Here is a 27,836-nt window from a genome sequence, read left to right as displayed (position 1 = left end):
GTAGCACACAGCTTGTCTGAGCCTCATTTATGCTTCTGGAGTTGGTTGGAGCTAACAGAGATACCTGTGAGCTGTGAGGAGGCAATTCTCATGGCAGCAACAACCTCTATCATGTTCGTAGACTTTATTCCCAGGCATTAGCCACTCCCCTGGGAGGTAGAACAGGTGTTTTTTTCTGACCCATGAGGGTTTGACTTCAAGTAGAGGTTAAGGTGTTGTATTTCTTTGTCCTTTCTGACACGTTTGCTCCTCCTTTCTGTGCGGTTTTGGGTATGTGACATCTCAGCACTTGTTTATGATCACTTCTGTTTCAGACAGATCATTCTGGTGACCCTTTACAACACCACACTAAAATGGACTCTGCGGTGAGATGAAATACTTGCTCCCTTTTGGATAGCAAGAGCTGCCCAAAATGACGGTGATTGTATGGCTGGTCTGGTTCAGGATGGTAGATCATAAATTTGCTTGAGTAGATAGAAGGGACTTATCTATGTGGAGGGACAGAAAGAATAGAACATGATGAAGAACCCTGACTATTAGGACTGTGTTTTCTTATAGGTGGCATTGATTATTCCTCAAATTCACATTTTTCTGAAATTCCACAATTTTATTCTAAAATGTTCCAATTGAGAGTCAACTTTGGACACTTTTTTTCTTATTTTCCTGAGTAGAGTGAATGGAGACGGTATGTCTTCAGAGAAAAAAAAAATCTTGCAAGACTTGTGATTGCCAGATAAAATGATTTCATGTAATCTTTCTAGGCATTTGTCAGGATTATGAGGGCAAAGTTTAAGTTGTTCTATGCTCAGAAGTATTAAAACAGAATGACCAACTCCATTAGCTAGGCTGTAAGGAGCATCCAGCCTTCTGTATGCTTGAAGCAACTTTCTGCTTTTTTTTAAAAAAAAAACAGTTTATGTTTTATAAGGATCACTGTATTCTTGATTCACTAAACAATGTGGTATGGTTCTTTACTGACCCTAGAAAAAATTTGCTGCAAGTGAATTTTTTGAGACTTACTCTAAATGCGTTTATGTAGTAAATGTTACAAAATGCTTACAGGGGGTGTTCAGCAATGTTTTCTTTGTTTACTTCGGAATAGACAAACTGCATATAATTTGAAAAAAAAAAAAAAAGAAGCAACACACACAGTTTAATATTGACTGTTGCACAACAGATTGGTTCTTGTGTAATTTTGTATCATAGTTCATAGTTGGGACAATTCTTTGAAGATCATCTGAGTCTACTCAGTAAAGAACTTAGTTCTGCTTTGTTTCAGACTGTCAGAGCAAAGGTAACCTTAATTTTCAAATGGATATGTTTTATATTTTTCCAGAATTATGTCTGTCTGTCTTAATCATTCCTTTCATTAAGGAATGATGCTTTGTGTGTGTGGAACTAATTCCACTTATTTTTTGTTCATGAATGCTTACAGAATGGGTAATAGCTTGATTTTTGTCAGTAACTGTTTTTTATTCTGAGTGAAATCTCATATGCTTTTTTTCCCCTTTTGAAAACTTTTTCAATGGTATAATCAACAGTGGTATTAAAATGTACAATGCAATGTCATATTTTGGGCAGGCATACAGGATTGAACCGTAATTAATTGCTGTTGCTGAATACACCATGGTCCTTACTCTCTTTTCATACCCTAGCTTTTCTTTGTGTGTAATAATTCCATCCAGAGAGAAATCTAATTACTAAGATAATTAACACCTTATCACCAAATGGAGTTCAGACATTTGTACAGTTTATGAATTTTTAAAATATGTAATTTCCTTTTAACTGAGTGACAACTGGTGTTATGGAGAAAAAGAACATATTTTATTGTATCTAGCTTGATTGGACCTTATAATTCATGTTGCTATAGAAACAACCAAACCTTTATAAAGGATGGTATTACTACTACCATTGGTAATAAATGCTTTGACTGTTGCCGATAGTGTCATTAAAATGGTTAAAATAACTTCATTATAATGGTTTTGTCAAATGTAATGCATGTTCTGTTCATACTCTGAGAAATGGCAGCTGATGTTACATGATACTGATTTATGAAGTAATGTATTTTTTCTTCCACAAGCTTACCATTACTGCACAAAACATTCGTGATGGGAAGAAAATCATGTTACAGAATGCAACCTCTGTTCATTCAGTCCATAAATCCAATGAATTCTGTTGTCACTTGATACCAAGCAGAACCTTGTATCTTGCAGTGTTTCAGTCTTAAAAATTCAATGGCAACTGAGGTGGTTTAACCAACAGTTTGGGGATTTTTGCTGCTCTGTATAATACTTATCTTGTTTCCCACTTGCAATTATTGGACTTACTCCTTGAAAATGTCCAGTATTATACATTTTTGATTTGGCATTCCAATTGTATATTTCAACTTAAATCTCAAATGCTTAAGCCTGAATTTATGAACTTAAAAAAAGGAATCGAAAGAATTTGGTTTGTTTATTTTGTGAGGATTTTTCATTAGGAAAATGTAAAAGAAGATTTTAACAATACAGTGCCTAATAAATTCCTGTGTGGCTAACTATATATACAGACACATTAAAAAGAGACTTTTGTTTCAATGTAAGCTTATTGCCAGTACTTACATAAAAAAAACTGTGTTCATTTATGTTAAAAAAGTATTCTCAAAATATATTAACCCCCATACACTGTTTGTATTAAGGCCACTGTAGTGAATCTTGGCTGTGCACGCTCTGAGATTTCACATAATCAAATTACTAAGACAAATATCCTCCTCTTCCCCTTTCTTTTGTCTTTTGTCAACAGATTCTCCTGTTCCAGTAGACCTCATTGTTGGAAGGTTTTCTTTTGGCTATGCCAATGCAAGCTTCTTAGTTTCCTATGATTTTTTTCTATGGTGATGTACTGTCTAATAAGAAAAAAATAGTTCTCTTTGGCCATTTAGGTGCTTTATAAATGTCATTTAAACTAGATACTTTTGTATTTACAATTCTGCTGTCACTTGCCCAGATGATGGAAAGAGAAGCCTTCTGTCCCTTTCTTTAAGTTGGAAAAAGGCTTTGAAACCCCTTTTTAAGCTCAGGCATGAGCTTTGCTTCCTGTGGCAGCAGTCTTTATGCCCTTCACCCCTAAGAAAATTAATCTCAGATGTTCTCTTGCTTTAGCCTACTTAAAACTATAGAGCTATTCACATTTAAAGGGACCTCTAGAAGTCATCTCATCTATTCCTCCCACTTGAAACAGGACCAACTTTAAGTCAGATAACCACCAGTATCTTTATAGGATTCTTGCCTTTCCTAATAAATCATATTTTCTCCAGTTTATCATTGTTAGTGTCCAGAGATCATCTCTGTTGTAGACAAGGCCATGTCTATGTCAGCAGGGAGCACTGTGAGCACTTCCAAGCATTATACATTTCTGCCTCTCAGCAGACAAGGTTAGTCCTTATTCCCACTTTGCAAACAAGCAGGCTGAGATACAGAGTGATGCTGTGGTTTCCCAGATTCTCATAAGGCAGTGGTCATCCAGCTGGCTAGTCTCAGACTTGGAAAACTGAGTTGATATCTCCTGGGTCCCATACAGTGCTCTGTAAATACCATGCAGTAATCTCTTGGTTGAAGGACTCATTTTTCTGGGCCATGTGCTTAAGGGTTCTGTATATTCAGTCCAAAGGGAACAGTTAGAAAATGTTGACCTTGCTAAATAGGGACAGTTCACTGCCTGTGCATTTGTAAACTTCAGTATTTTGTTTTCCTTTTAAAGTAAGGAATCGTCTGCTTCTATGGAGTACTGAGTTAAAAATTAAATCATGACTAAAAGTTGCCTTATTGGTTCCGAAGCCATTTTTGTTCAAAATTGCTAGGCTCCATGATTGGAGATGCCAATCCCTTCTTTAGGGGGGGACTCTTCTCCTTTGAGATCAGTGTTTTAAGTTCTAATGGCTAAGTCTGAGAAGTTATAAATGTTGTGCATTATGTAATCAGAATTCAAGAAAATTGCAAGCTCTGCTGATCACCTATAATTTTTGATGAAGGAGGAGGTAGTCCAGATGTTTTCACTCATGTGTCATAATACTGATCCACTATTTGGTGCAATGTCTTTCTTCTATTGCTTGTGCTCTCGGCTGAGTACCAAATGCATTTTTCATTACCAAGCAATAATATTAAAAATAATATTAAAATCTCTCTCTCTTTTTTTTTTTTTTTTTTTTTTTTCCAAAGATAATTTTAGGTCTCAATTTCTGTAGATAAAGTTGAAGAGTTACAAGTCTACATAAACTAGTATTTAATGGAATAACACTTACTTGTCCTAAGCTCGATGTTTCTTTATACTTTTTTTTTACAGAGTGCCTGGAATAACGATTGCTACAGACATCATCTGTGGTTTTCCAGGAGAGACAGATGAAGATTTTCAAGAAACAATGAAACTTGTGGAACAGTACAGGTTTCCAAGCTTATTTATTAATCAATTTTACCCACGCCCAGGAACCCCTGCTGCAAAAATGCATCAAGTTCCAGCTGCAGTGGTAAGATGCATTTTCTTCTGCCACCATACACAGTGTACTGAGATGTTTTTAAATATATAAAACGTGCATGAAAAAGTAGATTTTCTGCAGAACTATACTACAATTCAATTAAAGTTTTATGTAACTCCTCTTGAACTGCCTTTAGAGGTTTGCTAGATCACTAGATGCCTTGCCATATATTAATTATCATTTAGATTGCTAGGAAGGGTAAAATAATGGTTATACCGAAGTCATATCCTTTCTATCAATTTTTGGCTGAATGAGAACCAAGAACGGTAGCTGATTGATTACACTTTTTTTTTTCCCCTGTTTTAAGACTTCCGTGGATTTAGCAATCTTAAACCTGTTGCGAACAATTGTGCAAAGTATTAATAATAGAGAAATGGTAATCTTTGATTTACTTGTTAAATATCAAATTTGCACATACTTCCACAAAGACCTCCTTACACCCTTCTTATAAAGAAAACACCCTTCTTCTATGAAAGCAATTTTGCTGGTCTTTCTTCAGCCTTCGTATTAAAGGCCATTGATGAAATTTGCATTTAATCTTTCAGTTTTTAGGTGTTTTCCTTATTTGTGTTTTTGGCTGTGAAGCGTAACTGTATCTGATTAACAACAATCTCATCTCAGATTCACATGAGGGGAAAAAAAAGTTTTAATATAGAAAGCAGGTGGCTATTTCATTGATATAAACATATATGTTTTTGTAAGTAGAACTATTAGCAATCACTTATGAAAGTATGGTTTGATTTTATTTTATTTTTAAGTTGCATTTGTGACTGCACAAGTTTTTCTAATCTGAATCTCAAAACAAAAAGTATACAAGGCTGCCAGCACAATAATTTAATTCACTATTATCCCATTGTTATGGGAATAAATAACATTTGTATTTCCTAATGGTGTAAGAATGAAAGTTGGCCAGCAATATAAGTCAGTTAGAATAAAAGACTTTCAATTTGCATATTCTGGTACACTAATACAATGTCAAAACTACATTCTGTACTTGTATCCCTTCTCTTGTATGTCTGGAAGCTAAGTAAGGAGTTCCTGCTTACTGCTCATGGTATATACCGTGAGCTCTGTAGGATGTATCAACTGAAGAAAACATAAAATGAAACTGTATTTGGCTTCTTCGGTTTATTGTTCAGAGAATTACATCTTGAGTAATGATTGCTCATTTATTATAGGCCATCTCATTATAGAAAAAATGGAGTTTTCAAATATAAATAGCTGCTGTTGAAATAGTATACTTAGTGTAACCAACTGACAATACTGAATTATTTTTATTAATTTAGAATGGTTTTTACAAACATTTGAGATGAAAAATATGCAGATATGTACTTTTTGGAAGTTGGGAAGCTTAAAATTCAAAACATTGATTTATGTTTGTTTTGCATTTTTTCTATCCACTATTTTGTAAGCACACTATTTTCAAAGGAGCTGCAAAGATCTTAGGTTGATTTGTCTTCTGTTTAACTGTGTGCCATGGGGAGACGTTATGTGAAGAGATAAATTATTTAAAGAACTTTAGCTGTTCTGTGGTTGGGGTGGTTACTTGGAAAATGGTAATGTCATTTTAACACAATTTTACGTTCTTTCTTCTTATTTCTAGCACTAGCACTTACCGTTTAGGGTTAGAATTGAAGAACTTTCAAAGAAGATGCAGCCCCTAATCCAGGGTTGATAGAAATCTATAATTAATAGATTTTTTGTTTGTTTCTCCTTTTATTCTTTTTTTTTTTTTTGGTAGTCCTTTAAAAAAAAAAAAAATCCTGTGAGACCCTTTGTTCTTCATCTTCTAGAAATGGAAGGTAACCAGTCAAACAAAGCAGGAAGAGACTGTGCTAATGTTTTACTTTTGTATTCACATTACCTTCAGATAGAAGCTAATGGTCTCTCCTGCATTACCAAGAACATACTGAGATGTCATTCATCATTCTTCATCTAGACTAATTTACCATCTACCTTTCTCTGCTAGGATAAGGAAGTTACTATGCATGCTATGCACACTTTATCCTTTAACAAAATATTATTCATGTCATCTTACTGTGGATTAATTTATTGTATTTGCATAGGGAAAGGAATAGCACATAAAGCGACATCAAAATGTTATGCATGAGTGTCTGGGTGTACATGTGGGTAGACTGTACCACAGGAAGTTCTTAACAATATTCTCCATAGTGAATTGGCTGGTAGGATCTGTTTCTATGAAAACGATTTTGCTGGTATTATTTAATAATTACCGATGTTGAACCAGTGAAAAAATTATTTTGTTATTTCTGTATTTTTTCCTGAATGCTGGCTGTATCTGCTGTTATTTCAGTTTTGCAATATTTAGGCAGTGGGGAGATCTACTGCTCTTTGCAAAATGCTTCACTTTAGTGTGTTCCAGTTCTCCAGCTCTAATTCAAGATGGCTTCAGTGATCCTGCTGAAGTATCACAGCTGTAATAATAATATATTTGCCTTGTCAGTTCCTTTTAAGTTTGCTCTTTCTAGGAAGACCCTATGACTTTTAGGGATAGTTGGTGGAGTACTAAGCATAGAATAATTTAGTGCTTTTAAATTTTTAGTGGATAGTTTTTATAAAAGTTTTAAATACAATTGCTTTTCTGGAGAAAAATCTCATTTGAGCTTACCATAATAGGGAGAAAAAAAAAAAATCAGTAGGTCCACATGGAATCTTTCCTTTGCATAGATGATTTATTGTTGGAAGCCTTACAGGCACCGATCTTTTCCGAAAAGGGCAGATGACACTAATCCAGATGGACAGATCTGCCACCATAAATTCAGAAAAGACAGTTAAGGCTGCAGGCCTGTCTTGTTTCTCCTGGAGAAAAAATGTCCATGGAGAATCAGACATCTGTCTAAATGGTCTCATCATTTCATAACAATCAATTAGGTTATGCTTACTATAAATTCTGTCTCCAGTGTAGAGAAAAGTTAGAGCATAATTAAGCAAAGCTAAGCATAATTTTCTATTTGTAAGCAATTGCAGTGATTTGCTGAGTGATGTATTTAAAAAATGAGTCAAGATGTTGTTTGAAATGTTATGATACCCCAAAATTCTGTTTGTTCATTTGTTTTTCTGGCTTTTACCCCCATCTCATACATTTACTGCTGAGTACATTATCTCAGGTATGAGTTTGGATGCTCATAATCTCCAGCGGGATCTCTGTACAAAATTCTTATTCTGAAATGTGTTAACTATAAAGTGCTATTTTATAGGTTGTAATTATTATTATTTTGGATCTGGATTTCTTCATTTCCCTATTGCATTTAATCGTAAAAGTGATATTGCTGATAGTTGCATATTTCAAAATGCAGGTTCTAGTCAGGTATATATTTTAGTGAGCAATGTAATAGAACAAGATTTAGTGGTGTATGGCAGGGTGTTTTTTTATTTAGCTGCATTGCAAAGGATCCAACTATGTTAGTTCTAAATGTAAAAATTTCTGTTTGTAAAATCAAGCATCTGTAACTTTTTATGCTCTTGATACTTTTAAATTCACTGTACTTTATTTTTCAAGGAACTGTTAATTGTCTGGAGATTTGGCGAGGGAAGAGTTATCTCTGTCCTTGAGATATGGTCTGTCACAATTTATGAAAGCGTTAGGGAATGTTGTTGTCTTTCATTCACCTTGGTTTCTGTCACGTGGAAACAAAGTGAAGAGAGAGCCATTTTGCAAATAAGTGTCGTCGTAAGGTACAGCTAGGTTCGTCCCTATTGAGAACTGGAGATGGCAGCTGTTTTGAGAGCAGTAGTTTGACTGTAGCTTCATGATTACACTGCCCTCAGCTGCAGCGTGGCTGGATTCCAACCTTTCTATATGTATTTGCAACGTGCTAAACCTTTGAGTTAATTAGTGTAAATATTAGATTTTTTTTTTTTTTTCAAAAAAGCTTTGTGAGATCTAGATAAAAGACTGTATTCAATTTCTCTCACAATCACTCTCTCTCTCTCTCTCTCTCTCTCTCTCTCTCTCTCTCTCTCTCTATATATATATATATATATATATATATATATATATATATATATATATAAAATAAAGTAATTACCTCGTTCCCAGCCAGAAAATTTAATGTCAGTCAACTGCTGGACCTTTCCTTTAATTTGTCTGAAGAGTGTCTACTTGACTTTTATCTCTGTATTTAGTTATGTTAAGCATGCTGCTTACTATATTGTGAGGAATAATTAAGTTATAAAATTCGTACCTGAACTGCCATATGATCTCAAGAATCATTTACTTCAGAAAGAGAGGTAGGTACAGGATATTCCTGTGTTCATCCATCCATTCTGTAGGTGGTTTGCCCCCTGATGTCCATCCACCTGCAAATGCTGTGTCCAGGAAAAATGCCTCCTGAATCTAAATCCTCATCTGTCTAGATGCTGGGCATTTTTTTTCTGTTAAATATGCCCGCTGTTCCATTGTTACTAGGATAAATCTATGATCAGATATTGCATCTTCCTCCATGTAATCACTCCTCCTCTTAGTTCTGTCACCACTTTTTTTTTTTTTTTTTTTTTTTTTTTTACCAGTTCTAGAAGCACTGAGCCATTATTTTCTATCGGGATAGTATAATGCCACGTGCACCCTCTCCATGTTGCATTCCAGACAAGTTGTGTTTGGCCCTTTGGGGTTGGATTAAATGATTTTTCTAGGACCCTTCCAACCCAAACCATTCATTCATTTCTGTGTAAGCAAACCAACAAGCTGGTAATTTATCCCTTACATAAGGGATAGCCTTTTTTTTTTTTTTTTTTTTCCCCTAAGACTGCCTTGCTTTTGCTTCCTTTTAAGGGTTCTCCAGTACATTTCCTAGCACCCCTTTGTGACTGAATGGCCACAGATTCCCTATAGTGCAAGACATTGGAAATAGGCATTCTTGAGTACCAGCAGGTATGGCATGATGTTTAACTTGTCCTTTGCTGGATAGATGTAGGTTTTGTAGTTCTGAATATCCATGGACAAACAGCTAGATCTCCTGTGACATCTCATGTGCTCATTATCTATTCAGAATAAAGGATTGCCCATGTGTCCTCACACTGCCCCTGTCTGATTAGGAAACAACCACATCCCTCATTCAGGCGCTATCAGTTGTTCTCTCCCTCAGTACCTTTTTAGTCTAAGCAGCTGGACACCAACTGGAATAGCATTGCTTGTGCAAGGGACTCTTTTTGTTCCTTTGAGCTCCCTCAGTAAGTTCTGTAGCTAAATGGCATCATGTGCCCCAGGAGCTGTATGCAGCTGTGATAATTGCTTCTGGAGTATCAAAGATGCTTGGCCCCTGACACCCCTCTCCAACACATGCAGTAATGCATGATGTAGCCTGCAGAATGTACTTTGTGTAGGAGAAATCAACACTGATCAACATCTGTGCTTGACTGTTGAACCTCTGTACTACGCTTTGTTTCCTCAGCAGTACAGTTTTATTTATTGCTTGCTACTTTGCCTGAGCAAGGACTTTTACAGCAAGTTCGGCAACCGAGTTAAAAATGCGGAGGCTGGAGGGGAAAGCAGACCATGAAGGAAAAATCAATATATAATCCTTCATATTTGTCAGTGAACTATTGAAGTATCGCAAGTTAACGTTTTCCTGCAAGTTTTGCACTTCCTCTAGTAGTTTTATTTACACCATGTTTCCTTATACTTTTTATAAGATTGATGTGAGTACTGCGGAAAGCCTTACTCATCAAGATAGCTATGCTTTCTCATACATGCAAAGGCAGTTGTGCCTTGCACAACTTGTTTTAATTGATATAGCTGCTGGTTACTGGGGGCAAATCAGTGTTTGCTCTTTGTATTCCTTTCTGGATGCTTAGAGATAGTTTTGCACACTTTTCTCTATGTTTTTCCGAGAGTTATACAAGCTAACTGATCTATGAGAGCCTGGTTTTTCCTTTTTCCCTGATTTAAACGTGGATGAAGAATCTGGCTTCTTTAAGAATGCTGTATCTTCAAATCTACCACAGTGCTCGCAATTCAGTATGCAGCCAGAACTGCAGGTTTGTGTAATGAAGTCAAAGGAAGGTAATTACCTGTAAATATCTTTTGTGCTTGAAAATGCTGCTAAATAGAATTTTACAGAAATTATAGACAATTATTTTTTTCCCAAGCTAGATTCAGCTTAAGTTCAAACCACTTTAATTTATTTGACCAGGTGCTGAAACGAAAGTCTGTTGTTGTTGTTGTGTAAAACAGTTGAGCTGGTATGTTTTAAAACAGGTTGTACCCTTTAGTGAAGCTGTAAGCGATCTGCCTCTGGAGCTGCTGAAAAATCAGTTCATAACTGAATCTGGGGAATGAGTGAAATTCCACAGTCACAGCTGGACTTTGCAGAGTCAGGCCTCTGGGAAAGGACAAGAACATTTCGACTCTAGCCTTGAGCCATGTCTCTTAAGTCTTGCACTGGTGTTCAGACACCTGGTAGAATGTCATACGCCTTCAAGGAGCACAACTGTGTTGCTTGAAAAAGCAAGTCAAAATTCACAGCTAGTCTGGAAATACACTTGGGAATCCCAGTTGGTTTGTTTTTGTTTTTGTTTTTTTTTTAATTATGCTGTTTTTTACAGCAGAAGTGATGGGAACAAAAATTACCAACAGCTTCCTTATAAGCTGTTTACTAATGTAGTTTGAAAATTTGAGCATTTCAAAGTAAATGTACAGCTATAGGTTCAAACTAGGCCATGTTGTTAAGAAAAAGAATTAAAGGACGCTGGAAAATAAAATGAGAAGGATATATACAGGGAGGAGAGTACAGAGTTCTTTCTAAACTTTGCTTTCAAGACAGAAGTAGAAACAGATTCTGTAAAGAGGCTGAAAGCACTGCTAACATAGTATAGAACATATTGAAGTCATGTACAGTTCACATGTTGTGAATGTCCAGTATAAAGAACTATTTTTATGAAGTTGTAGTCCTGTATGGTTTTCAGTGCACATAGACATTTGATTTACCATCCTCCTTCCTCTTTGAGTCCATCCCGAAACCCTGACAGATTCTATGATTTTAGTTGTAAAGAAGCTGAAATAGTATCAGAAGTTTTGTATACCACATATTTCTGCACTGAGTAGAAGGAGAGAAGGTACTCTACACAGACTATGTTAAATAGTATTTGATGTTGCGAGAGAACATTTTTTACCTCCAATACAAATATATATATGATTAGCATTGCAGGGAAATTTCTTATTTCGGTACAAACTTTTTCTCACAAGAGTTCAAAAGTCAAAAATAGGAATGTAATTCAGTGAAATAAGTTTTGCAGTGTTGTGAAGGTTTTTTTCCTTGTTGTTTTTTATGGTTTAGCACCTATAGCATTTGCTTATAAAAAAGAGAGAAGTGTATATCATTCTTCTACCTTCTTGGATGTCTCTTAATCTGCTGTTTATCTTAATGGCCTTGGGCAGACTGAGCAGTCTCTCGGTGTCCTGAGTTTATCTATTTCAGATTCAGCATGACTACTAGGCTCCAGAGATTATCAGTCCTCAGAAAACTTCCATATACTATCCTTTCAGCATGTAATATTCCTGTCTTTGGCCTGCTGTTTTCGTTACATCTCCATACATACCCATAGGTACCTTGCAGAACTCATGCACGCAAGGGGGCCTTTATGGCAAGTGGATGTTGTGTTTGTGTATTCTGTATCCTTTCCTCTCCAATGGCTCCTAATTAAGTGGAAAAAACATGGAAGTTTTAACTCTGTCTTTCTATCACTTGTACGTGAATTATAGTTAGATATCAGAAATCTTTTTTTAATCCAGAATTTTAGTACGCTTTAGGAACCAGACTTCCCAGAGCTGGAAACAGTGCAAGTGGCTGTAGACACAAAAGAGGACTGCTCATAACTTAATCCATAAAATTGGATGTATGCTTCAGACCATCAATATATATCCAAAATAAAATAATAGTAATAATAATTAAAAAAAACTCTTGGCTTAGGCAGTTCTGGACTTCCTCAAATGAAAGCATAATTTAGATTTAATAGTTTGGTACTTAACATGAATAGCAAATGAATAATCTATGCAGATCTGGTATTAATTATGTCACTTAAATGGTCTTAGCTTTACTACTTTATTACCTTTGTTGTCTAGCATAAATGGGTTCTGGTTGAGTGTACTAGTGTACTAGTTTTGTGTCTACCTGTAGCTGTTATTTTAAGACTCCAGGAGCAGAATTTGCTAGTGCCATAAACCCAGTTTAATATATATATATATTTTAAATGTTGCAGACATAAATATAATTCTAATTTTTTAAACCTGCAGTTTCCCTTTACTGTTTTTCAATATAAATTTGTTATTTTTTTTTATATCATGGAGTTGGCTAAGCTTGTCCATCATTTGCAAATCACATGACCTTTATGATGTTCCATAAATTCTGCTTTTGAGGACACTGAAATATCCCGAGGTGGGTCCTCGTTGACCCTTTCCTGAACTCCATCTATCTTTAATAATCCAAGCACATTCCTTCAAAACCATCACAGTCGATCAGGTCACGGTGTGCTTTGGAACCTGTATCTTCTGCTGCTGTGGTTGCTGTGCCTGCACCCTGGTCACTGTGCTGAAAATCTGCGTGGAATTTGCAACTGCTGAACAAGTGGAAGCAGATTGGAGGACTTCATTATAAACTGAGATGAAACAGGGCAGATACAGGGCAATTCTTGCGTGTCTGATGAATTTGTGTCTTTGTGGGTACACAAGTGGTCTCTCCCACACAGCACACATTTGAGCACTGCATATTGCTCTTTCATACCACACCGTATCTTCTGGAGCACTTCCTTTCTGCTCTTTTTGTTGTTTCTGGGATGCTGGAAAGCTAGATGCTTTTGAGGCAGCTGTTGTGCAATAGACGACGTGGATTTCTTACCACATTATAAAAAGGAAAATAATGCACTGTAAACAGCTCTGTCCTGGACTTATGTGTTTTATTACTAAAAAATATCTTGCAATTCTTTGTTTTATTTTATTGCAGAAGTGAATGTAATTCCAAATCAGCCTATTCCTTGTGACCAATCACTTTATTTCTGATTCAGTGTCAATCTAATTCAAAATCTGTCTGATACATCAAGCCAAGTTTCTGTCAGACACCTTTGTTCTATGATATCTTTTTGGGCTAAGAAGAATTCCTAAATCAGTTACAGTGGCATCCTTAGAAAATATCCACTTCATGTAGATAAAGGTAGATTATCAAAATTTGGGTATGAATTCCAGGCATAAAAATCTGCCATATATGAAAAAGGGCATTTAGAAATGATATCTAATGAAGACAACTAAAATGTAAGGTCCCTCAGGAAGAACAAGCATTGAAGTCCCTTTTCTAAATAAAATATTTCTTTGTGAAAGTCTTCATAGTAATTTTTATGTAGTTTATGCTCTGGTAAGGGGGAGAATTTGCTATGAAGAAGGTATAGGAAGTGTTAATCCCAAACTAAATTAAAGAACTCAAATGTACCAGAAGCAATATGGATTCATTAAGATTTGTAAAATATGCAAGTTCACAGAGTTTGTATTACATAGCTGAAATTATTAGAGGCAAAAAAAAGAGAAAATTGCAATGCCCAGTGTTTAACTGAAGCAATATTTTTCAAAAAAATTGTTTCAAACATGTTGACAGATACTTTTGTGACAATTCTATGCTGTTTTCTGAAGACATTTGTATTTTTCATAAATAAGAATCTCTGCTTAAAATATGAACCAGACTAAACCATGATTATTTGTGTTGTCATAATCCTGAATACACTTTAATGTTTCTGATCATTTTTAAGATTAATATTTTTTTGAAAAGATGTGCAAAGTTTTATACATTTCCCTCTTTGGGGGAAAAAAGCCACATTGCATGGGCTCATATAAAACTTTGTTTTAAATTTATTTTAATAAAGATTCACTGACTATGTAAAGTACACAAAGACTAAAGAATATACAAAATCTAAAATATCGATGTGTAATTCTGTTGTTAATAGTATCTGGAAAATATGTCTACCATACTGGGACATTAAGATAAACTGCTGAGTATGACATACCGTGTGCTAAGTGACCTTTTGCTTGGCTACACCAGAAATTATTGAAGTAATTTCTTAAACCAAGCTAAATAATGAAATACATGTGTATCAATAATTAAAGCAGAGCAGTGCAGTGTGTCAATTTTGAAATGGTAATGTAGGTAGGTTAGGTCAGGACTAGCTAATCCCAAAGTGTTTTTTTGTTTTTGTTTTGTTTTGTTTTGTTTTTGTCTGCTTCATTTTAGATGTGATCAGAAGGACAGGACTGGTATCAGTGGAAGTAAATTAGCAATAAGAAGCAGGAAACTTGTCAAGTCTGTGTTGTTACTTCTGTCTGGTCAGACCTTATAGGGCACAGACACAAGACCATAATGAACACCAGCTTTATCATGAAATCTGGCTGGGGTACAACATTTTTTTCAAGTTTACCTGAAGGTGATGCACTGAATAACTCCAGGTCAAAGAGAACGGTTCATTGCTTTCTGATCTCCTCTTAGAAATTGTTTTGCAGAACAAGAGGTAATCTGTAACCTTTGATAACTTGGCAGTTTCGGTGACTTGACTTATATCTGTGTTGTGGTTACATGTATAGAAATTTAAGACTTTATGGACTGAATCTCCAAGCAAGGTGTATGAACTGAATCTCCCCAGCAAGGTGTATGGACTGAATCTCCCAAGCAAGGAACAAAGAAATGTTCCTTGGTTACAGTAGATGCTACACGTTCCTATGTTATTTTGTCAGTTAACTCTTTGGAGATATAAATTAGGCCAGTCCGTGTATTTTGGTAGGGTGCTTCTGAACTCCATTCTCTTATAAAAGTTTGGGGGTTTGGAGCTGCCCAAGGCCTTTGTTATTTTGAGATCACTGAATTACTAGGGGGTGGGCATGGATATACAGCTTTTCTACTGCTCTAAAAAGCATGTTACTGAAATTACAGAATCACAGAATTTCTAGGTTGGAAGAAACCTCAAGATCATCGAGTCCAACCTCTGACCTAACACTAACAGTCCCCACTAAACCATATCCCTAAGCTCTACATCTAAACGTCTTTTGAAGACCTCCAGGGATGGTGACTCCACCACTTGCCTGGGCAGCCTGTTCCAATGTCTAACAACCCTTTTGGTAAAGAAGTTCTTCCTAAGATCCAACCTAAAACTCCCCTGGTGCAACTTGAGCCCCCTCGTCCTGTCACCAGGCACGTGGGAGAACAGACCAACCCCCACCTCGCTACAGCCTCCCTTGAGGTACCTATAGAGAGCGATAAGGTCACCCCTGAGCCTCCTTTTCTCCAGGCTGAACAAGCCCAGCTCCCTCAGCCGCTCCTCGTAGGACTTGTTCTCCAGGCCCCTCACCAGCTTTGTCACCCTTCTCTGGACTCTTTTGAGCACCTCCATGTCCTTCTTGTAGCGAGGGGCCCAAAACTGAACACAGTACTCGAGGTGCGGCCTCACCAGAGCCGAATACAGGGGGAGCATTCTCTAAATTAGCATTATATAACTAAATATACACCTACTATATATACATGCCTACTACACAAGCAAGCAGTGTGGTTTCCCAGACTTGTTTGAAAGAAATGTTACTATTACTTGTTAGCGTGATCAAGTGCATGAGATGCTTCATAAGCTCTAAATCAAATAAGATTCCTGAGGCAAAACTAAATTTTGTTTTAATTCTAATCCAGTAGGATGCAAAGGAGAGAAATAGGGGAGAAGATAGGTGAAAGATGATCTGAAATATTTATCTGGTTGCCTTGACACATTGCTATTCACTGTCACCATTAGGGAAACGAAGGATGTTTGAATGGAACAAGGTACAAGGCCCTGCTTCTGGGTAAGGCCCCACATACTGGAGGAACTGTAAGGGTTGGAAGCAGGAAAAAAAAAAGGGAGAATTTTGCTGATGTTATAAGGCTGCCACCTTCAAAGAAATTGGTAGAATCTGCAGATCTGCAGTGGTATTTGACTGGAATTATTAAAGACCTTGAAGGTGAAAACAGACATATTAAAACAGAACATTGAATTTAAAGGAAAACAGTACATCACTGGTTTCATATCAGGGAGTAATCTCAAAATCCTTTATTACTAGGTGAAAAACTGAGAATATTCCATATAAGTTAGCTGCTTCTAAGTAATCTATAATAAAAATATCTCAGCGATAGTGGAATTCTCATTCACACTGAACATGATAGACCATGCTTACAGGAAAGCAAACAAGTTACAGGCTACAATAATATCATCAGAAAGACACGTAGTTATCATCTGTGCAAGCAAAGAGGATTACCAGAAAAGTGTAATATACCTGTGTGAGTCCATGGTATTTAGTATTCAGTATAGTTATTTCATTTCTAAGCTTATTTTTATGAAGTACTTTCTCTTCACAAAAAATGTGTAGTTAGGTTACCCCTACCTTTACCCTATTTTCACACCATTATATAGAAAAAAAAAAAAATAAGTTCAGCTTTATTTTTCTAAAGTAGACAATACAAAATTCCATGCTGGTTAGCTATTGTGTAGAAAATGTTTTGTGGTTTTACAGACTAAACCTACATTTTATTTATTTATGTATTGTATTCTGTTTGTTCTTTAAGTGATACGATCTACATTGTAGTCTTCAAGCATTAGAAAATATCTCATTATTACCATAAATCAGTGCACAGGGAAAAAAGTAAAACCACAAGAATCTCATCATTCTTGGCTTTTATTGGTTTATAATTCTGAATGGGACTAAAGGGAAGCTTTACTGATGCTATATTTTAAGTATATAATATGCATCTCAGATGGCCAATGCCCTTTTAAAATCTCAAAAGTTATGAGTAAGATCTCAGAAAATCTCAGGCCCAGAAAATCAGTCAAAGAAAGAAAATATTTAGATTAAAATGTGTTATATGCTTGTATGCTTACAAGAAAAAAAAAATCATGAAATTATGATGCGTTGTTTTCTTGATACTGACATTATCTATGTATGTTGTAAGAAATATCATTAGTTGATGTTGGCTTTTTATTTATAACTGCATTTTGGACACTATTGTTTGAGAAGTGTTTGATTACTTCCATATATTTTAGTAGAAAGATTGAAGTAATTCATATGCACCAGCTTTGTGTCACTTGGGGAAGCCCTTCTGTCTTGGGATACTTATGTGTAAAATATATGATTTTATAGTATTAAACTTGGTCCCGCAACTGCACTTTCATCTATTCTTCATCAAGCTTTTCCATACTTCTTCAAGTTAAAGGCAGCAATAAAAAGTATTTCTGTTGTATCTCCTGTATAATATAACATTTTAAAAATGTATTGAAACAGAAAAGTGAAAAGTTGTTTGCATGCTCACATGCAATTTTTTTTTCCTAAGTGACCCATATTAACATAGTATCTGAACGCCCATCTGTATCTCTGTAGGTTTAAAATTTAAGTCAGCACAGGATTGAATCATCAGAATTTTGCAGCCCATCAAAACTCCTACCCCTGTATCACAGGCCCTGCTATCAGTCTCTGCTCTTTTCATTTTTGGAAATACCACATGCTGAGATGTATGTTGAATTAAAAAAAAAATAAAAATCAGAAATATAATAAATTTAGAAATACCTTGTGGAGTTCCAAGAGAGTGTTTGAAAACAGTAGTGCTGCTGTACATGGAGCATAATGATGGGAAAGTACATTTGCCTAAATTCTGAAGCTGTTTTGGTGTGTTGTTGGTTTGTAGTTTTTGTTTGTTTGTTTGTTTTTTTAACCAGAAGATTTGACAGCAGTACTGGTACAGAACAAAGGAATGGGCAATCAGAACACAAAGGGAAAGAGCAGGAAGACAGAGGGAAGAAGAACATTTTGATATTGGCCAAGGGAAGGATGTGTTAGAGTCAAGCTGCGTCAGGGAAAGAAGTCTTGGGGAGATGCACTTAATTAGACAGTAACATAGGGCTCGAGCTACATTTAGCTACAATGCTAAAACATTTTTGTCTCATCGTATTCAAAGTTCCAAAAAAACAGTCAAATACTGTTTAGATTTAGATTAACTAAGCAGGTAGGACATCCTGGGAGTTTTCTGGGAGCATTTATTCATGTGTGTCTCTGGAAGCTCCGTTCCACATTCCTCTGTTTCATGAATTTCCTCAGTCAGGAGCATTTTCCTTTTGTAAACAAGCAAACAAAACTTCTACCTTTTGTGAGTGAGGAAAGAAACTGTGATTTCCTGTAATAAAAAAGTGGAAGATGTATAAGGGGTGGCACCTTCATTCTTTGTCTTGTCTAACCAAGTGTGTGACTGGCAGTTTGGACATAGTGTGAAGGTGAAGGATGGGGCCATAAAATTTCACTGATTTTTACTGAAGCTATTTCAATAAAAATACTCAAAATCACTTTGTTTGCACTCAAAATGAGGGAAATAGTCTTCAGTAAAAAAAGAAGAAAAAAAGAATTTACTTTTTTTTTCTTGATTTTGTTCGTTTCTCCTAGAAAGTTTAGTGGAGGTCTCTAGATTCCAAACTAAAATGCTTTTGTCTACTTTTTGCATGATTATACATTAAATTAATTTTAAGAAACTTTAAAATAATCATTTTGATATCTCTATTCAACTTACTATGGCATCTCTCCAAATCCCTTTTATATGATTTTAAGCATTTTTGCTTTTCATAACCGTACAAGGAATGAAGTCGTAGGGTGGAGATGGAGTTTGGGTTGTGCTACATGAAGCTTTCACTTGAATGTTTTGGTGTTTTGTTCCCACCCCTTTGGAAATAAAACAGGTATTAATGGGGGCTAGATAGCCAAGATTCCTCTACTAAGGGAGATCTTTTCTTTGGCAAAGGCATATTGGATTGCTGAGAAATTCTATACTAACAAAAACATCTTTATTAGTATCAGTTTTGTTGGTTTTAAAGTTTTGTTGCTTAGTAAACTCACATTAACAGGGCCTGTTAGGTATTACTTACTGTAAGTTAATAGAATTGTCTATAATAATAATAAATAACCCTCTCATGCTGAAAAGAAAATTCACCATTCTTTGAACAGGGGCAAGAGATTGTCTGACTATTTAATGGCCACAACTGAGTTAGTGACCTCACAGAAGTAGATCGCTAATCTGATGCCTTTAATGACTCAGAAATATCCAGCTGTCATAAATTTGTACAAGTAACTAAAGTTATTCCTTCTGTGACTAAGTGTATGTGTCTGAACATTTCACTGAAAGTAAAGACAGCGTAAGGAAAGGAAATACATAATGAAAAATTACTAAATTGTCCTACAGTTTTCGGAAGTGCAGTCGTGCAGCTGTATGTTTAGTTCACGGAATGCTAGAGACATGACTAGATCCTACCATTTGGAAAACTGCTTTTGTGGGAGTGATGGCTAGAGCAAGACAACAGTACAGACTGCAAGCAAGGAATTCTTGTCGTTGTCTCCTCTTTATGGTTTCCGACGTAGAGTGCTCTGCCTTCCTGAGCTATGAATAAAGTCAACATAGTTTTTGACATAAGAAAACTCTGAACTTATTTGTGACTCATCCCTGTATTAAAGATGATGAATGTTTTTTCCTCTGCCCCCCTTCCATAGGATGCAGCTGAGAGAGTTCTATGTAACATCTGCTGAAATCACTGAAAGGTCTTTCATTGATTTCAGTAGAAGCTGGATTAAACAGGGTTTGTTTTTGAACTTTGTTCCTAAGAGAAAGAGCTTCTTTCCCTTTGCCTTGGCATTAAATGGCATACCACCTATTAATTTTCCACAATCAAGGCAAAGAGAGTATTAGCATCAAAAGAAATAGAAAAATAATATATGCTTTTTCTTTAAACCGCCTTCCTTTTAAACCTAATCTGCTATAAAGCAAGACTGCAAGTAAACACTAGAATAGCAGACAAGTCTTTGCATGATTCGAGCCTAATCTTCAAGCTTTGTTATCTATATTCTAAAACATTATTTATGATTTATTGTTCAGAAATTAAAACAAATCTGAATTGTTTACACATTCCACTGATGTTCCATAGATTAGTATTTATTTTTTTATGAAGGATATGTTCTTAGCATTGTTAATATATATGTTAATTATTTCCTGTGATATTTAATATACTTAATCTGCATACACTGCTCTTCAGTTCCATTAACAAAGTGGGGATAGAATGTGTTTGTACCTGCACACAGCTTTTTAAATCTCTAGTCTCTTTCTTTTTCCTTTAACTTTTCTGATACAGTTTATTAATATTACTTTTCAGAAAAAACAAAGAACAAAGGATCTGTCTCAGCTGTTTCATTCATACAATCCATATGATCACAAGGTAAGAAAAAATATGGTAGCTACATTTCTTGTTAAGAATAATTCCAAACATTCATGATAACTACATTTTGTTATTTTTATTCAAAAGGTAGAGGAAATTATAAAATTGAAAGCGTTAAGGCATTCATGTCATTTAAATTCTTCTATCATATACATTTCTCTATGTTTCTTGATGCCAAGCTTGGAAAGTTGCATTTTGTTTGTTTTTGTTTTTTAAGTCAATGACTTGCATTAACCTCCTAGAAGTATAATTTATAGATTACCACTAAATCGTGTGAAGTGATGTTATGTGGTATCTGATTCCCCTCTTTTTTCTCTCTGTTCAGAAACTGTGTTACCCTTGAGTATGGTTAGCCTGTTGTGTCAATTAGGCCCTGAGATACATGATACTAATGAATTATCTATTGATTCCGAAACCCTCATTGGAAGGTGCTGCTTTACTAACAGCCTGTTGGTTGTTTTGGGGAAGAGGAAAAAGTATTTTCCTCTTCATTATATTTTCTTCATTATTACTTGATCCTGATTTGTAAAATCTGGGAAACGTAACTATACCCCATGCCATAGGGGAAGGAAGACAAGATCAATTCCCAAAGAACCTTGCAATTATAAAATAAAGAGCTAAAGCAATTACAAGAAGATTTTGGAGTACCAGGAGACAGAGACGATAAAATTGGGTCAAAAGGCAGTGATTACAGCATTCTGTGCTATAACTATTTGTCATGGTTTGTTTTTTTTGTTGTTGTTGTTGTTTGTTTGTTTTGTTTTGTTTTTTTGTTTTGTAGACGTTATGCAAAAGAATGCATTAAGCAGATTTTGAAGAGAGAGTTAAGAAAGCTTGTAAATACTTTGAGGGAGTTTCTCCAATCTTGGATCAATCTGTGGGCTTGTTTTTTTGTTTTTTTGTTTTTTTTTTTTAAGCAAGTATATTAGATCCTTCAACAATTTATAAGCAGTATGAGATCACTCTGCTTCTGTTTTGCAAAATGCATGTGATTTTGCAAGTTTACATACATAGATACACATTTGTAAAAAGAGCTGAGTTTTATAATTGGGGAAAGAAGGTAGCAGAAGTATGTATGTATGTGCACCTATCTATATGTATAAACACAGGAAAAGTGTGCGTGTCTGTGTAACTACAGGTACATCTGTGAGAAAGAAATACATTCTGTAAATATTAATGGATTAAATACATCAGGCAAGTTGTTTCTGTGAGAGTTTTATAGTTACCACCTATATTTACATTTAAAAAAAAAAGTCAAACAGTAGGTTTTCTATAATTTTAATAATTATATGTCATTTCAAGTTAAATCCATCAAACTATTTTTTTGTAGATAGGCTTTCATTGTCTGCAAGACCTGGTAAAGCAGATGTTAAGGGCCTGTGAAAACTGACAAACATGAAGAATAAAGGAAATCAGTGTAAAAAGATTTTGAATTGGATCATTGTTCTTCTGAGTTGAAGCTTTTTAAGTTAAATGTAACAGTAAGTTAATTAATTTCTAATACGGAGAAGTAAGTGATGAACCAGAAGCTTTGATATTCTTCTCAGTGTCTAAATTCTCCTGTGTCAAATACTTTTTATTCATAGTACAAGGAAATTCCATTATTCTTTTATTAGCACTTTTAGCAGACCTTGGCCATTTGTAACTCCTGCTGCCTTCCTGCTCATATCCTTTGTGGCATTATATCAAAGTATCCTCAATTGATTTTGGCTTCAGTTGTGAAGACTTGTGCACTCTTTACAAATTAGTCACCAGGTGATGTGAAATTGAATATAAATGCTTAGATATACTCCCTTTTGATCTTTGTTTTAGGACCTATAATAAGATATTAAAAGTAGCACAATTGTTTGATGAGTGGTTTTTGATGCTTTGCTGTTCTGCTGTTTCCAAGCAGATTCCACGTATCTATTGGAAAGCAAAAGGAAAAAAAGGGCAAATGAAAGTATGCAAAAAAAAAAAAAAGGATGATCTTTCCTAATTTTCCATTTGACAGTGAAGGTTTTATTTCTACTAGCTACTTCCTATTTGTGGTGGTCAGAATGAATCATTGCAGGCTTCTTGCTTTATGCTGTTTATTTCTATCTTAGCTCCCAATTTCACAATTGTTACAGTCCAGGAAAGGGCTTTTAATTTTTATATTAAATCTAACAGTGATCAACATTAATTGAAAATACAATTATTTCAAGTAGAGGTCTATGCTAGTTGTACTGTAGTTCTGTTTTGTCTGATTAAATGTCAGAAAGGTTCTGGTTTGTGAGGATTGTTTGTTATTTTGTAGATTATTTTCATCAAGTATAAAAAGAGATTTTATGTTTTGTTCAAGTGTTGGTGGTACAGGATAATGGTGTGAATAACTTAAATTACTAGCTTCCAGGATTCTTGGTCAGTTAAAAGGTTTTTCTCTGTGAACCTCTCAGAAGTGGAGAAAACATAAATATAAAGGATAAGTTGGAGCTCGGTAGTAGTTAAAACAGATAAACTACAGTGGCTGGAACAGGACTGTCCACCTAGCATTGATAGCGTTTCACCTTTTTGTGATGGAGTACCACATAGAAAAGAGAAAAACTGATCAGAAAAGGTTCATTCTTCCAGATTTGTGCTTCATTACTAAAATAAAAAATGATGTTTTGAGGGAGTGTCTATACTAAGCTTACTAACCTTATTGCAGTCTGTGCTCAGTCAGGAGACTGATAGATAGCTGTTCCTTGAAGTTCTCCCGCAGTTTATTGCCTATCTGGTGCAAATTAGTACATCATGAAAGACATTTTAAATGTCTGTGGTTGTGCATTCCCAAGTGAAAAGCCAGGTCTTTTACTGAGAGGAAAAGCAAGATTTCCTTTTCCTTCCACTTCCAGGTGTGGAGTTCTGTATCTAGTTGAGGCCTTAATTAAGCAGCAGAGGGGAGATAGCCTTTAAGTTCTTCCATGACAAAGGTATGCAAAAGAGGGAGAAAATCTGCCTCTGCTAATAGCAGACAAAGAGTAGTTATGCTCCTGTGTTATTTATTACCGAAATATATGTAGTTTACCATCTGGCTGCATAAATTATTGTTGTTGCTGTTTACCTTTAGCTATTATCTGACCAATTTTCTAATAGCTCATTCAATGAAAACTTGCTTGCACACAAGCCATTTCTGCTGAACCTTTTTTGTATGTATACTGAGAGCTTTCAAGCTGCACAACTCAAGAATTTTATTCTGTCTGCAATGGATGTTTAATTTCCGTAGTGTCTTTCTCTCAGATGGTGTTTGCCCTTTAAAACTTGACCAGTTGAAATAGCAGGTTTCTTGGTCAAAAACAATGGATTTGGGGAGCTTCAGGATCCCATACGTGGAAAACATTCAGATCCACCAGCACAGAGGCCTAGTTCTTTTTTTTTTTTTTTTTTCTATCTGTTGGACAAGCAAGGATTCTGTCTATCCCTGGAGCAATTGTTTAGAACGATAATCTTTATTTCTGCAGTGCAAAAACCTGTTTTTACTTATAGAAGAGAATATAGCAGAAGTGCTATTTATTTTGGTGTTCTGCCTCTTCAGAGGATAGCCAGGAAGAGAGACTTTGGGCACGTCCGTACATTGAGTTGTGCTGTAACAGAGAGAAATCCCCTGTGCTAAAAACTCAGCTCTGGATTTGATTCTTCCTTTTGCAACCTGAATCTATTGCTCAAAAATAGGGCATGAGCTATGAAAAAAATAAGGTCACATATTATATGTCCTTTCAGTGGTTTATTTTAGCATATGCTGTATCCAAGAAATAGGCAATGTTCATGGTGTTCGAAAAGAGCTTTTTGAGAGATTTTTTCATAGCTGAAATCGCTCAGGATTTAAAAAAAAAATAAAAAATCAGTAAATGTGCTCTAATTGGTGCAATACTAATCAAATAATTGTAAAAGCTTTAAGCCTCATGGTGTAAAGTGTTCCATATTAATGCGTTATAGAAATGTTAAAAAACTTCAGCTAAAAATTCACAGACAATACCTGTGTGATTGGCAAGTTATAAGGACTTACTCTATTGTGGCACACAATTAATTGGAGCAAAGCTTTTTTTTTTTTCTTTTTTTTTTTTTCTTTTTTTTTTTCTTTTTTTTTTTTTTTTTCTTTTTCTATCTCTTAGCCTGGTAAGTCATTTGGGGTGGACAAAAAGTTGAATCCTGTATTCCTTTGTCTTTGAAAAAAGTAGATATGTATGTAACTGGCTCAAGGAAAAGTAATAGCAAGATTATGCATGGCTATCCTTAGAGTTAAGGTGCTAATGCCTGCTGTTGCTTACAGAATTACCATAAGAATTGTTTTCAACCAATTGTTTCAATACTGCACAGACTCTAGCTCCAGTTTCTAACAGAAAATAAGTAATCTAATGTCAGCAGCCCTAAATCTGTGGTTGCAGGTCATTCTTCTGCAAGATTCTGTGACTCCTCTGAAGAGGTTGAGGTGTTTGGAAGTCAGAAAAATTCAAAAATGATGCAAGTGTATGTAAGGAAATGTGGGGATGAAACTATATTTTCATAATGAAACAGAAGCCAGTACCAAACAGCCAGGATCTCATTTGGCGCTGCCTATGAAGGCTAGTATGGTCTTTGTGGTATTCATTGACAGTAACATAACACATTAATGATACCATGCCCAAAGCTGTGGTATTGTCTAGAAATCATTATAGGCACCCATGTGAAATGTGCAAAAGGAAGAGGAAAGTCCAAGACGGAGGGTGAGGAAATTAAGGCAATTGGCTTCAGGTAGCAAAACCTGTGAGGTTCTTCCCTCCTTCTGGCCACTGTGCCATGGCTGGTGGCCTCTGGGGACAGTGAGTTGTGGCAGGGTGATGTGGTGATGGCAGTGGGAACGAGTGAAACTGGCTGCACCATGGGGTGCAGGAACAGAGGGAGGTGGGAAGTTAAGAGCTTCAGCTGGGACCAGTTTCCCTACCAATGAATTGGTTCCTTTTGTTTTTCTCCTGTGTGCGGGGAAGCTGGACCCCATGTGCATTCTTCACAAAGAATCAAAATTGAACAAAAGAATTTCTGATGTCTAGTGAAATAAACAAATCTAAAATTCCTGATTGTTGGCTAACTTTCTAATGGCAGGCATCACAGTCTGCTCAAGCTGCTTTGTTAACTAGATCCTGAAAACTGAAGATGTCTGCACTGTGGTATGACTTGATTACATGAGAGAACATGTAAATTGAAATGTTGGACAGCTTATAGAGTTGGAAGTGTTGCTATGAGAATGGTTTCTTGAAAGAAGCTAGCAAAAGATTAAAACACGGTTGCAGTATTAAATGTATCTGGCAGATGAGACTTACATCTTTCAGTAATCTTTGCTCGTATCTCTTTAGTAGTTCTTAATTTCCCAAATTTTGCTGTATTCTGTTTCTTTCTTTGTTGCTGGCCATAGATGATATTCCAAAGCCATGGGTATTAGAACGGGTTTTTTCACATATCAGGCATACAGGCTAGCATAATTAAGGAAACCATGTTGGGGTGTTTTTCTGAGTCTGGGGATAAGCTATTTCAGAACTGCTAGAAAACACAAGAATTTTTTGTGATTTTTCATAAAGACTGTGATGTTTCTCATAATACCAACTGGGTGTTTTGAAAGATGGGGGAGGAGGAGCGGTGAAAGTACCACGAACGTGTAGGTTTTACCTTTGAGCAAGAAAAAAAAGAAAGTCATTGTGAGCTTTTTCAGGTAATGACTTGGGCATATGATTCTGAAAAACAACAAAAATCCTTTTAACCCACTTTCCATTTATTCAAGGAACTGCTTTGTACTAAATCATAAGGCAACTGTGAGGTTGCAATGCCTGTGACATAAGCCATAGTCTGAATTTCCTAAAGCAGGTGCTTTGAATTGTTCTTCTGTAAGATGAAAAAGATTTCTAGGTTATTGCTAAAAAGAGAGTGAGCCTTTTGCTATCTCCTGCTTCAAGATAGATTTCAGGTTTAATTTAATAGCTCAGATGTCAGATACGACCACGTTTTATGGAAATATTCTTATTGTAACCTACATCCATTCTTCTCTCTTCCTTTCCCTTGTGCTCAGAACTGCTTTTTGGAGGAGGTTGCATAAAGCTGTTTTGTGCTCTTGATATGATGTAAGGCTTCAAAGAAAACTACTGAAAGAGAAAAGCAATTTCTATTTGGAAAAGCAGTGCAGTGGCCTTGTGCTAATGGCATACTTGAACATTACTTGATGACAGTGAAGAAAATCTAATGGCCTGAAAAGCTGCTGCTTTTTCTTGACTTAACTCTTAGCTGCATTGAAGTTTATGCCATCTGTAACACAAAGGAAACTAATATATAGACAGCTTAGAAATAGCTGTTCAAATACCAGGAATTGTTTTAGGGTTTGGGGAAAAGAAATAGGAAGGTAGTGCAATGAAAGGGCTTACTTCTCCGTTGAATAGGCTGAATAGAAAAAGACGTATCTGCTCTGTCTTAGTCCTGTAGCAGAAACATTGAGACAAAAGACTTGCAATCTCATTTGAAGTGTATTTATATGCAAAAACAAACAAACAAAAACAGTGCTGTAAAATCAGTGGTGGCTTGTTTGTTTTTGTTTTGAACAAAAACTAAAATATATAAAAAAATCAGGTAGTGTATGCTTAATGCTATGGTTAAAACTGTATTCAGTGCCAGTAACTTTTGCTGTAATTCAATGTTTAAAGCATCAAACCTATCTGATGCAAACTGAATTGTTTGGGTTTGAGTTATCACTCAGAAGGGAAGCTTTTACATTTTTTTTACTTTTTTTTTTTTTTAGGTTTACAGTAGCCTGTAAAAGCACATTTTCATGTGTAAGCAAAGATAATGCTTTATGATGAAGCATAGACTTAGATGTTTAACAAGGTTTCAGGTGTTACTGAAATGTCTTCATTAGTGACCGTGAGAAAGGTTTAAGAAATACACTGATAAAATCCACACATACTCTCCCATATACCCCCAATGTACAACTGTTCTGGAAAATTAGGAAATGAGCAAGATATAAAGGTAAAAATGATCACAGAAAGAAAAAAAAAAAAATAGTGATTAAATGTGGCAAAAGTAAAATAATGTTTCAGAAGTTTCTGCGATGACAATGAAA

General features: G+C 35.6%; 1 protein-coding gene across 3 annotated transcripts in view; it reads left to right on the top strand.

Annotated features, from left to right (window-relative positions):
- Positions 1-27,836, top strand: part of CDKAL1 (CDKAL1 threonylcarbamoyladenosine tRNA methylthiotransferase) — a 429,529-nt gene that overhangs the window by 308,874 nt on the left and 92,819 nt on the right. For all 3 annotated transcript variants that reach the window (XM_084510786.1, XM_084510787.1, XM_084510788.1), the window contains 2 exons: positions 4,321-4,501; positions 20,696-20,758. In XM_084510786.1, the coding sequence (XP_084366912.1) occupies positions 4,321-4,501; positions 20,696-20,758 (244 nt within the window). The remainder of the gene's footprint in view (positions 1-4,320; positions 4,502-20,695; positions 20,759-27,836) is intronic.

This window comes from Aythya ferina (genome assembly GCF_964211825.1).
Source record: "Aythya ferina genome assembly, chromosome: 2".
In the NCBI taxonomy this organism is placed as follows: domain Eukaryota; kingdom Metazoa; phylum Chordata; class Aves; order Anseriformes; family Anatidae; genus Aythya; species Aythya ferina.
Note: the sequence above shows the minus strand (reverse complement) of the source record. Positions and strands in the feature narration are given on the sequence as shown.